Raw genomic sequence first — 13,380 nt, 5'->3', positions numbered from 1 at the left:
CTAACATCCATAGCCAGTCCTCCTCCTATTTTTCCCGAAAGCCCCCCAGTAGATAGTTGTACGTCATAGTTGCACATCCTTCTAGTTGCTGTATGTGGGACACGGCCTCAGAATGGCTGGAGAAGCAGTGCGTTGGTGCGCACCCGGGATCTGAACCTGGGCCGCAGTAGCGGAGCATGCGCACTTAACCACTAAGCCACGGGGCCGGTCCACCCCTAGTGAAATTTTAGTAAACTACCTTTGTCTTCTTTGAAAGAAGACAACAATAAAATGACACACTTTGAAAAGGATTAAAACTGCTTCTCTTTTTGCTATCAAAATACATACACACGTACATATATATTATTAAATGAACAAATATTTTGAAAGAACCTTTTTCTCTGATGGGAAAACACTATTTTCTATTTTAAAATAGAAACCAATTTTCTATTTTCTTCATGGTTAAATGTGAAATCACATTTAACAGTCTGAGCTATACAGGCAATCTGGGTAATATTAGTCATCTTTGTTGCAATTTAATATGAAAGTCCATAAACACAAGTGTAGATTTCCAAGGGGATGGAAAATATGTCTATTTGCTTTACTTTCTAAAGTATCCAGAATATGGGGCTAAAGGCATGAACATTTTAATAGTTTTGATGTGAAAGTGGTGGTGGGTGGATTTGAGAAGCAAATGACACTAACTCCACTTTGAGTACAGTTGGGAAAGTCACAGTGATATCACTCCCTTCATATTGCTATGAGCCTGTAGTGTGTATTTCCAGAGTTAGACCTATCACACCACATTTGAGCACACAACCTTTAGAAGGCAATCAATATATATTTGCTCAGTGAAACAAAAAAGAATAAATCGTGTACATCATTATTTCTCGATGGGTGACTATTGGCATTGAGAGGAGATTCTCACATATTGAGGTATATGGGGTAACTACTCGGGTTCAAAACTGATTTAGCTTGAACCAAAAGTCTGACTTATGGCCTATCAAACATACATTGTACATCTGCTCAACCATTAAAGTAAAGAATACACTCTCTTAAGATAAGAATGCATACTTCACCTCCTACGCCCTACTGTAACGCCCTATGGGTAACGCCCAGCCCCTTCCTGACATCACAGTCATGTTGACCTGCTAATTTACAATTTAACACCTCTTTGAAATTTTGATAAAAATGCATCCTGGGTGTTTAATGTATGTTCTTTGTTCTAAAAAGATATAAGTCTGTACTGAAAACCATGCTTCTCTGGGACGCTTTCTAAGACCTTCTTGGGTTATAATCCTCACTCTGGCTCAAGTAAACTCACCTCATTTCTCTTATCTATAGAATGGTTATTGGTTATTTTGCATCGACAACACAGTAGTCCCATTTTTATACTACTGTCAAATTAATAAACAGAAATGTCATTAAATTAGATATGGGAGGCCAAAAGTGGGAGCTCTCATGCCCTAGAGTGATTGCAGAGCACAACAGCAAGAAAGACTTCCTCTTCCTGACTGGCAAGAAGCTCAGCCAATGAGACACTGTCACAACTCAACCCATGAAAAGCCGCTACACAGTGAACTCTCAATTCCTCCAATGGACTCTGTTTACAATAGCCCTCCCAACTTCCTCTTCCCTTGCTGCTAGGGCACTTGCACATTCTCACCATGGTTGCAGACCCAGAACTTTTTTTTTTTTTTAATTTTTTTCCCCCAAAGCCCCAGTAGATAGTTGTATGTCATAGTTGCACATCCTTCTGGTTGCTGTATGTGGGACACGGCCTCAGCATGGCGGGAGAAGCGGTGCGTTGATGCGCGCCCGGGATCCGAACCGGGGCCGCCAGCAGCGGAGGGCGCGCACTTAACCACTAAGCCACGGGGCCGGCCCGCAGACCCAGAATTCTAATTCTTTGCTGATCCTGAATAAACCCAATTTTGCTGGAGAAATAACTGGCTGTCTACTTGTTTAAGGTCAACATTTTTGGCAGCTCATAGGGGATACAGGAAAGACCCCCCTGATGACTCCGAGGCTGGTGAGCAAACAGGTGCAGTACCCACAAAAGAGCCCGTGGAGCTCACTACTTTTCTCCTCTACTCTGGAGTCTGAGGGTAAGTGGTTCTCCTGGATCCGAGCTTCTGCCCTCTTTGCCTCTGAGGCTCTCCAGGCTTTACTTGAGATCTGTTTCAAGACTTTGTCCTTTTCTGGTTAAGGCCTTCTTTGTCTGCAAGTAGTCAGGTGACACTTCGGCCTGATTCTTCAAATCAGGCTGTTCTTCTGAACTGTGCTGGCCTTAGCCCGATTCCTTCTGGAACCAGATTGTTCCCACACTTGGAACTGGTTAGCCTTTGGTGCAACTTTTGGACTGTTCATTGGAACTGAGCTGGTCCAGCCTCCGGCCTGACTTCCTTGAGAGCAGACTGTCCCTTGGAACAGCACTGATCATTCGTTGGTCCAATTCCCTTGGGAACTGGACTGTTCTTTGGAACTACATTGCCCCTTGGAATTGCATTGATTTGACTTTCAGTCCATCTTAATGAAATTGGACTGCTCTATTGGACTGGCTGGTATTAAGACTACAGGCTGTTTGAGCTGTTCAAGCAGTTTGAGAATTATTCCTGTGCTCTAGAGAAAAACCTCTAAGAAATGGGATCTCAGTCATCTAAATATTTTGAGGGCAGCCCCCCCACCCCCACCATAGGGACCCTGGCCAATTTTATGTTTAAAAACTATGGGCCCCCTGCATGTGCTTTTTTTAACTAAGTGCGCCAAACTGACCAAAAGCATTCTAGAACTACAATGGCCATTATGCAGAATTTTTCATCTCCTCAAACTCATTTCTCTTAAAACCAAACTGGAAGACCATGGCTCTAAAATTAAGCAAAATGAGTGGTATATTTATTTTAATTGGTACCTGGAGGCTTCTGAACACACACAAAACTCTAAAATGCCTCACTACAAGATACTGTGTCTAAACTAACTGAAATAACTAAAAAACTGAAAAACAAAGTGGCTTCTGCAGCCTCATGTTCCCCTCCTCCTCCTCTGTTGTCTCAGGCACCATCTTGTTTGTCTTCCCAGACTCCTTTGTCTCAGGCTTCACCCCTAGCTGCCATCTTGTCTCACACTCCACCCCTGCAGCCATCTTGTGCTCAGGTCCACCCCCGGTATGACTTTCCTCTTTTCCCCTCTATGAAAACCTGCCCCTTTAAAATTGGACCCTCTGAGGATTCAAATGCTAAACCTCCAATTACTATTTCTAAGTTAACTGAAGCAAATAAACAACTAGAAGGAAATTTTTAAATAGCAATTACCCTCAGCTTTGGTAATAGACAAATATACTTCAAAACTCCAAGGAGAAAACTTGCTTTCTGTTTCTGTTTGTTGAAGATTCTTGATAAATCACCCATCCTGTTCAAAAAGGGGGAAATGTGGAAATTAATGAAAGAAACCTCAACTAAAATGGAGTTGGGAAGACCTGTAGGGGGAGCTCTCATGCCCTATTATACACTGTCAATTACTCCAAACAGGAAAAGACTATGCTTGCACCTCTGGCAAGAAGTGCAACTATTTTACTACTGAAGAAGTTTTATCTCCCCTCCTGGCAGCAGCCCAGCCAATAAGAAGGGCAGCAGCTCAGCCAATGAGAAGCCATCGCCACTCTAAATTGTTACGTTCCTCCAATGGACTTTTTTTAGCACAGCCCCTTCCTAGTCTCATTAATTGTCTTTAAGGTTTTGTTATGTACCTGTAAGCTGGACGAGATCCTAAATTCTTCTAGTTTCCTTAAATGTCTGGCTACAACATTCCAAACTAACATTCCCAATATTTTACTACCCTTGAAATATCCTCGGAAGGGACTATACCAAGTCCTCCTCGTTACCTGGAGGGCAGCCAAACTTCAGGGACTCCAGCCTTGGGTACACACCTCGTAGCTAAAGAAGGCTCCACCTGACATCTGGTCCTGAACAAACACCAGAGACCTCCAAATCAAACTGATTAGGAAGAGAAGCAGCTGGCATCTGAAGCAGATAGCTTTCCCAGGATGTCTGGACCAGGCCTGTATGCCCTTTTCTCACTGTTACTTCTTACTTTATTTTATCCCTCTTTCTTGGAAGAACAACGCTCTTGTCCACATTTCCCAATTCTCTGCCAAAAGGGGAAACCTCGCTGATTGCTGGATTTGCCATCAGAAACCTCAGTCTGGCCAAGACAGTAATGACCCCTTAGGAATTTCACTGGATCTAAATGCCATTGTCTGTTTAAATTGTTCCACAGGCCTGTTTTATAGTCAGGGTGCTAAGCCTGCCTAAACCTGCACCTTGTTTCAATTTAACCCAGCCTTGGGAGGGGAAGAGAAGATATTTTGAATATTTATATGAAAAACTCAGTGGGGCCACTAATGAGACTTGGGCCATCTATAAATTTCTTGACATATCCATATATTTAGGCAATCTCTCAGGATGTAACAACATAATGTCTGAGCCTTGGTTAGAATATGTTACTGCTTCTATGCCAATGAATGAGTCCACAGATAATCCCACTTATGTGGGAGCCTTATGTACACCCCCTGGTTATACTTTCTCATGTGGAAGTTTTGGTAATGGCCTTTTTGCTTAGGCAACTCATTGCACTGACAACTGGAGAATACAAGGACAGGGTGCCTTTGCTGTATTCCCTGTCCTACTCTCTCTACATAACCAATAGAGGCCTCTCACTGGTCTGTCCCATTAAATCTCTATAACCACTTTAAACAAGAACTGCCAGGAGGTGTGCGTGATCCCAGGTTTGCCTCCGTGGGAAAAGCTTTCTTCCCGCGGATTGGAGTGAGTGCCAATGAACAAATGATCAGGAATCTCCCCCTGACATTAGATGAGTTGGCCGACTCCACAGCCAAAGCAATTTCAGCTCAACAAAATTCACTTAACTCACTGGTCAAGGTAGTTTTGAATAACTGTATAGCCCCTGATTATCTACTTGCTGAGTAAGGAGGTGTCCATGCAGTGGAAAACACCTCCTGTCGCACATGGATAAAGGCCTCTGGGGAAGTAGAAACCCAATTACATAAGATTAGAGAGCAAGCACATTGGCTACAACAAGCTTCACCTAATAATCCACCGTCTTTTGATTTGGTCAGCTGGTTACCTTCAGGTCTGCGCTCCTAATTTAGAACAACCCTGCAAACTGGGCTTATAATATTGCTTTTAATTTTACTCCATATACTTGTAAAATTCTGTACATATTGTCTGTTGATCCTTTATAAAGATGATGTCTCTAATAAGGTGATGTTAGTTCAACAATTTGAAATGATTTCCGATGCTTATGACCTTGGACTACTATAGACTTGAAGAAACTCCTAAGAGTTCTTACTCCTAACCTTCCTTGTTATTCAAATGTGGCCTAAATGGTTTCCAACCACTATGTACTTTCCCTCCAACATGGAACACAATAACCAAGCAAGGTCCTTCCTGGCACTGAGGAACAAGACCACCATGTGCAGAGAACCTGACTGTTGATCAGTGATGCTTTTAAAGAAAGATCTTGATCAAAAGGAGAAAATGTGGAAATTAATAAAAGAAACCTCAATTAAATTGGAGTTGGGAAAGCCTGTAGGGGGAATTCTCATGCCCTATCATACATCGTCAATTACTCTAAAAGGAAGAGACAGGTGGCTTGCATCTCTGGCAGGAAGTACAACTACTTTACCACTGAAGGAAGATTTCTCTCTCCTCCTGGCAACAGCCCAGCCACTGAGAAGCCATTGCCACCCTGAACCATTACTCTCCTCCAGTGGACTTTGGTTTAGAACAAAAACCAAAGTTCCAGCCAAAGTTTAGAATAAAACCAAAGTTCTAGTTGGTCTAGCCCCTCCCTACTCCCCTTTTGCTCTATAAAAGCAAGCCCCTTTCTTTTTCTCTCCAGATTTGCCTATGGTTTGCCATAGCATGCACATCCCGAATTGCAATTCTTTGCTGATCCCAAATAAACCCATTTTTGCTGGAGAAATAACTGGCTATTTGTTTAAGGTTAATAGTATCATATAGGGATTTCTTTCTCCTGAAAGGAGGAAATAACATTAGAATTTGAAAGTAGTCGTCTAAACAGCCAACCAGGTAAATTAAATGACCCTTTGACATCTTTTATTTTCTCCATCTCTGACAGTACTAGAGCTAATTCTGGAAACACTAATCATTTTTTCCTATTGAATCAGGTACCACCCTCGTTATGGGAAAAATCTCCAATTGATACTGGTAAAATTCATAGTGCACTTTCCATCAAGATTCAAATAGATCCCTCAAAACCTCTCCCCAAAATTAATTAATACCCTACTAGTAAAGAAGCCTTTCAAGGTACAAAGCCCATAATAGAAGATTACAAGGCTCAAGGCCTCATTATCTCTTATACTACTCCCTGTAATACTCTTATTTTAATCTTTTAATCTTTTTTTTTTTTTTTAAAGATTTTATTTATTTATTTTTCCCCCCAAAGCCCCAGTAGATAGTTGTGTGTCATAGTTGCACATCCTTCCAGTTGCTGTATGTGGGACGCGGCCTCAGCATGGCCGGAGAAGCAGCGCGTCGGTGCGAGCCCGGGATCCGAACCCGGGTCGCCAGCAGTGGAGCGCGCTCACTTAACCACTAAGCCACGGGGTCGGCCCTGTAATACTCTTATTTTATCTGTGAGAAAACCCAATGGCAGTTTGGAGAGGATGGAGATTCATCCAGGACCTCTGAGCAATAAACAACATCGTTATCCCTCGACACCCTGTTGTTCTAACCTGCATATGCTACTAACATCCATTCCCACTAGAAGCAAATTCTTTATGGTAATTGACTTATGCAGTGCATTCTTTAGTATTCCAGTTGATGAAGGTAGTCAGTACCTTTTTGCCTTCACTTGGGAAGGAAAATAATTCATCTGGACAGTAATGCCTCACATTTTTACCACAAGCCCTTACTTTCCACAAATCCTGAAGGCTGATCTGGATGATATAGTTTCCTAGGGGTTCTACTGTTTTGCAATATGTGAATGATTTGCTTCTTTGCTCTCCCTCCCAAGTCGCCTCACAAGAAGACAGCATCCACTTGCTAAAGCTTTTAGACTTAAAGGGACATAAGGTCACCAAGGAGAAACTGCAGTTTACCCAAACCCAGGTTCGACATTTAGGGCATCTGACAGCAGAACAAGGGCTACACTAGATCCAGATAGGCTTCATGGTGTCCTGAGCTTCCCAAAACCTAAAACTAAGCGCCAATTACAAGGTTTTCTTGAGCTAGTTGGTTATTGCTAAAATTGGATTCCAATTTTCTCTCTTACAGCCAATGTCTGTATGTTTTACTAAAGAACAACAACTCAGACCCAATTTTATGGGAAGAATCAGACGACACAGCCTTTAAGGCTTTAAAGGAGAGTGTGATGAACCCACCTGCCCTCAGGCATCCCAATTATCAGACTCCCTTTTTCCTCTTTTAGTGTTTTTTTTTTTTTTTTGCCATGGAAGACTGGCCCTGGGCTAACATCCGTCCCTATCTTCCTCTAGTTCATATGAGACACCGCCACAGCATGGCTTGACAAGCGGTGCGACGGTGTGTGCCTGGGATCCAAATCTGCGAACCCCAGTCCGCCGAAGCGGAGCATGCACACTTAACCACTGCACCACAAGGCCAGCCACCCTTTTTCCTCTTGGTATATGAAAAGGAAGGGAATGCCCTTGGGGTACTTATCCCAAAACACAGGGACCACTATCAACCCATAGGGCATTATAGCCAGCAACTGGACCTTCTGGCATGAGGATACCCCCTCTTGCCTTAGAGCCATTACTGCTACACCACTTTTGGTGAAGGCCACCAAGAAAATCATTGTGGGATCCCCTGTAACCATCTTTGTATCTCATGCAGTAGAAGCCCTCCTGAGTTCTCCTCACATATTTCAGCCAGCCACCCCATCTCCTATGAAATCCTTTGGTTAACTGCTCCTCAACACTTTTACATTGTAATAACCTTAACCCTGCTACTCTTCTCTTCTCTATTCCTGACAAAGTCCCTCACGACTGCTTAACACTGACTCCTTGTGATGATCTGCAGAAAACTCCTGTGGGTAATGCCAACTTCTCGTGGTTTACTGATAGTTCTTATTTAAAGGGTGACGATGGCAAATACTGTGCTGGGTATGCTATTAGCCACTCCTTTTGATATTGCTGAGGCAGCACCTTTACCTATGGCTACTTTGGCCCAAAAGGCTGAATTATAAGCTCTTACATGGGCTTGTACTTCAGCCAGGGGCAAAACTGTCAATATTTACACTGATAGTAGATATGCTTTTGGAGTAAGTAGCTCATGATTTTGGAATGTTGTGGAAGCAACATAGCTTCCTCACTTCCAGCGGAAATAAAATTAAAAATGGCCCCTGTGTTCTGGAATTATTAGATGCTATACTTTTACCTGCTGCTTTAGCTGTTATTAAGATCTCGGGGCATTCTAAACTTTACTCTCTGGAAGCTAAAGGAAATCACCTTGCTGACATTTCTGCAAGAAATGCAGCCCTTTAAAGGAACCAACAGCAGCCAAGCTTCTGTTATCATCCAAAGGGATATTTCCCCAAATTATAAGTTAGAAAAACTAGCTAGACAAGCCAAACAATTGGCATCAGAAAAGGGAAAACAAGATCAGAAACTCAACAATTGCTGGTTTGGTAAAAAGAGGTCTGGCTCGGACCAAATAACAACCTGGTCCTACCAGAGACTCTATAATTCTCACTCCTAACCACTGTACATGCATTAAACCATTGGTCTACTGACAAAATGATTCAATACTGATGAATCAATATGGGTGGGGAAATGTTAACAAAGCTGCAAAAGTGCCTATTTTGTTTGTCCCACTTGTCCCAAATATAATCCAGAGGAGCCTGTTTGTACTGCTCTTGGACATTTTTAACTGCCTAATGGACCATTCAAGGTTTGGCAAATGGATTTCATACAACTTCCCCCATCTCATGGATATAAATATGTTTTAGTCATGGTCTGTATGTTTTCTCCCTGGACTGAAGCCTTTCCTTGCTGACAGGCTACTGCCTCTTCTGTGGCTAAAGTCCTTTTGGAAAAGATTATCACTACCTGGGGAACTCCTCTCAAGCTTCATAGTGATCGAGGAACCCATTTGACTGGTCAGGTACTTCGACATGTCTGCACTGTTTGGTCGGTTTTACAACACTTTCACTGTGCTTACCACCCTCAATCTTCTCGTTTAGCTGATTGCACTAATGGCATTATTAAAACTCAACTGGGGGCCGGCCCCGTGGCATAGCGGTTAGGTGCGCACGCTCCACTGCTGGCGGCCCAGGTTCGGATCCCAGGCACACACCAATACACCGCTTATCAGGCCATGCTGTGAGGGCGTCCCATACAAAGTGAAGGAAAATGGGCACAGATGTTTGCCCAGGGCCAGTCTTCCTCAGCAAAAAGAGGAAGATTGGCATGGATGTTAGCTCAGGGCTGATCTTCCTCACCAAAAAAAAAAAAAAAAAGACAATTGGTGAAATTTGTAGAGACCCTCCAGACACCTCCAGACACCTCTGCCAAAAGCATTGCTGTTGGTCCATCTAAATTTCAGATCCACTCCCTTTACAACTCATAAACTCTCACCCTTTGAAATAGTCACAAGACACCCAATGCACTTAGTTCCTGCCTCTTTTGACCCACAGCTGTTAAAGGAGATATACTCCAGTATTGCAAAGGCCTAATTGCTTCTATTAAAAATAACCATGTTTTGGTAGAGCAATCTTTTTGTAGTGTTCTCCAGGGAGACAAAGACCTTAAGCATCACCCTTGCAACCTGGAGATTTCATCTATTGGAAAAGACACCTCCAGAAGGACTCTCTTCAACCTGGAAAGGCCCCTATCAGGTACTGGTAACTAACCCTAGTGCCACAAAACTCCAGGGAATAGACTCTTGGATTCATGTGACACACCTAAAGAAAGCACCAAACCCTGACTGGACCTGCACATCATCTGGTGACCTGAAAGTAAAGATTTCCTGGATTGAAGCAGACAACATCTGATGAGACAGTTTTCCCAAGATATCTAGACCAGGTCTGTTGGAAGTTTGTCTGCCTAATCTTTGATGATGACTTAATGCTTTAGATGATCTCCGATGCCTATGATCTTGATAACACACGGACTTTAGAAAAAAGCCTGAGAGTTCTCCCTTCTACCTCTCATTACTCAAGTGCAGCCTCAATAGGTTTCTAATCTGTGCACTTTCCCTGCGATACGATACCGAGGAAAAGTCGTTCCCGGCATCGAGGGACAAAAAGCTGCTGAAACCAGAAAAAGCTGACTCTTGATCAGCGATGCTTTCAGAGAAAGATCTTGATCAAAAGGGGAGAATGTCAAATTAATAAACAGCAGCCACTACACATTGAACTCTCCCTTCCTCCAATGGACTCTTCATTTACAACAGCCCTCCCAACTTCCTCTTCCCTCTATAGTTTCTCCTCCCTTGCTGCTGGGAGACTTGCACGTGGCTCACTATGGTTGCAGTCCCTGAATTGCAATTCTTTGCTGATCCCAAATAAACCCATTTGTGCTGGAGAAATAACCGGCTATCTCTTTGTTTAAGGTCAACATTATACAAATCTCAGCTTCACATCTCCCATAGAACTTTGGAATGTCTATCAATGGACACGTGACAATATGCCAAGAACAGTGTAGAAGGCTTTCACAACACAATACAGAGCTCAGTTACAAATATACATCCTAGTATTTGTAAACTGATAACTCTCTTAATGAAGGAAGAAATTAAAGCAAAAAAGAAAAAGTGCAATGGATGCCAAATCAACAAGCAAAAAAAAAAAAAAAAAGTATGATACTATGAATGAAGACTTTAAAGAAAATGCTTAGGTACAACCCACAAAATAAAATCAGTTATTTGTGTGGTATTGCCATGAATCTACACACATTTTAAGTGTATTCATATATTTTATATTTCACAGTAAAGTCGTCTTAATTTTGTTATTCCTTTTTCATTATTTCCTTTTTAATGTCCTTCTATTTTTCATCATTTTACCTTTTACAGCAAAATTGTCTTACAGGCAATTAATTACACAGCAAAAATGTTTGCAGTGACAATGCTTGCAGCAAAGATGTCTACAGTAAAGCTGCTTATGGCGAAAGTACCTAGAACCCTTAACACTTTTCAAGTAGATTTCCAACTCCAGGTTTTTTGCTGGTAAAATGTTTCACCAATTTGAGGACTGCATTGTTTATAAACTGTTCCTTCATTTAAGAATAAACTAGAGGGTCTAAAATTGATTGGCATAGTTAGTGATTATGGCCACTACATATTGAGTTCTTCTGCAAATACCTTAAACTTCGTGGTAAAACCCAACCTTAATTAAACACAATCATTGACCTTCTCTGTGCTTGAACCTGGGCAGCTAAACCCTTCTAGTAAGACTGATACACAAAAAAGCAGAAGGTACCACTGTAAATTCATGGTCAATAACCTCATCTGAGCCCTCAATGCTGCAGCAGGCTTTTGTGTTTCTCTGGTTAGTTAGTCTCTCACTCTGAAAGGGTATTTCAAACCTTCCTCTCTCTCAGACAACTACATGCCCTCTTCACTTATATTTCTTTCAAGAACCGACTTTCCCTATTGTTATTTAAGGAAATGAAAGTCTTCAGAAGAGAGCTTGCAATTTTCTATCAAGAGAGCTGACCCCATGCCCATCCTTTCCTCTTTTCTTCCTGCTACAAAGGAGGAAGGACCTCTCCTGTCGGGGTGGCAAGGTCTATCTTTCCAGGTGCTTGGGCACCCACACCCTCACACGTACCCAAAGATCATACACAGTTAATCACCCTCTCCATATCTACAATCTTTCCCTCTTTACTAAATCCTTTCTCTAGGTACTAAAATATGCTCCAGCATTCTCATCCTAATAATAATAACAAAAAATTAACCATCTCCAAATATCTCACTTGACCCCCAAATATTGCCCCCCTGGCCTCCCCCGTCCTCTCCTTGCCCCCCAGTTACCATCCTTTCTCTCAAGTACCATTCAGAGGCAAACTCAGGAAAGAGTTGCCTGTCATCAGTATCTTTACTTGCTCGTTTCCATTTCCTCTACTCACTCTGGCCTGGCACCACAGCCACACCCGTCCATCAAGGGTTCTTATGAAATAAACTACATATCATTATGTCCAATAAGCACTCTTTGACCTTCATCTTATCTTGCTTCTAAGCAGCACTTGGCCTGACTGCCTCCTACTTGAAATCCTCTTTCTCTTGGCTTCTGTGACAACACTTACCTGATTTGCTTTTTCTTTTCTGGCTGTCCATTCTCAGTTGTCTTTGTAAGCTCTTCGTTTCCTATTCCACCTTTAAATCTTGTAACCTTCCTCAGAACTCTATCCTAGGACCTCTTCTTGTCTTACTCTCTACCGTCTCTCCCTCAGTGACCTCATCCACTCCCATGGATTCTGACACCACCTATATGAAAATTACTCCATATTTATGTTTAGCCTAGACCCATTTCAGATGAGTAAACTGATAGCATCTAATACCAAACCATGACGACAAGCTTACCTGTATATGTGCAACTGTTTTCCCAAAAGCTTTTCTTTGTTTAACATAGTTCCTCGTTTCTTCAAACATGAATTCACTGGCTGAAATTCCCAACTCAGCAATCAATAGCCTTTCCTATAACCCAAAAATTAGGTCTTGAATATTATTCTAATTATGATAGTGATTTTCACTTGATTTCAATAATAATAAATTATACAAATCATTTTTATAAAACCACAGATTAATTTATTTCTTAACTCTTTATAAGAAAAGGCTTTCATTGAGGTCTATAAGAATATTTTAACATATCTGTAATAACTCTCTAAAGCAAATCGTTTTTTATGAATGAGTGTTTTTACTATTTATAGATATATGTGTAATTTATTTCTTTCTTTCTTCTCTTTACACATCCAGGAAAAAAGAAATTCTGAAGTTATTGATCTCTGCACATCACATTTCCTAATATATCTCTGGAAATCAACATCTTAAACTACACAGGTTAAATTCTGCCTGTTAGTGCAAAAGTATCCATAGTGAGTTTAATTCCATCTTGCTGGTGATCTTCATATTCTATGTCCATGCCAGCGTTCCTAGCCCTTGTCCCCAGTTTCATGTTTAGCCTATGCTGTGGAGTCACTGGGCAGGTGCACTCCCTCATGTGGGCACGTAAGGCTCAGTGATCACTCAGCAACCACACCAAAAACACAGATGTGAGGGCTAACCCTATATGGCCAAAACTTTTCAGTCTGAACTTAACAGCTTTCCCCTTTGATCCCCAAGCATAGTTGAAAAAAAACCTGCCAAATGTTTTGGCTGATATTTCCTTACAAAGAGCTATGAATCC

At 41.8% G+C, this 13,380-nt stretch overlaps 1 protein-coding gene across 1 annotated transcript in view; it reads right to left on the bottom strand.

The window, feature by feature from the left end:
- LOC131415607 (long-chain specific acyl-CoA dehydrogenase, mitochondrial) overlaps window positions 1-13,380 on the bottom strand; it is a 52,113-nt gene that overhangs the window by 18,250 nt on the left and 20,483 nt on the right. The window contains exon 9 of the mRNA XM_058557434.1: window positions 12,558-12,671. Within this exon, the coding sequence (XP_058413417.1) occupies window positions 12,558-12,671 (114 nt within the window). The remainder of the gene's footprint in view (window positions 1-12,557; window positions 12,672-13,380) is intronic.

This window comes from Diceros bicornis, chromosome 17, assembly GCF_020826845.1.
Source record: "Diceros bicornis minor isolate mBicDic1 chromosome 17, mDicBic1.mat.cur, whole genome shotgun sequence".
Taxonomy (NCBI): Eukaryota; Metazoa; Chordata; class Mammalia; order Perissodactyla; family Rhinocerotidae; genus Diceros; species Diceros bicornis.
The sequence above is the reverse complement of the archived record's forward strand: the minus strand, read 5'-3'. Positions and strand labels throughout refer to the sequence as shown.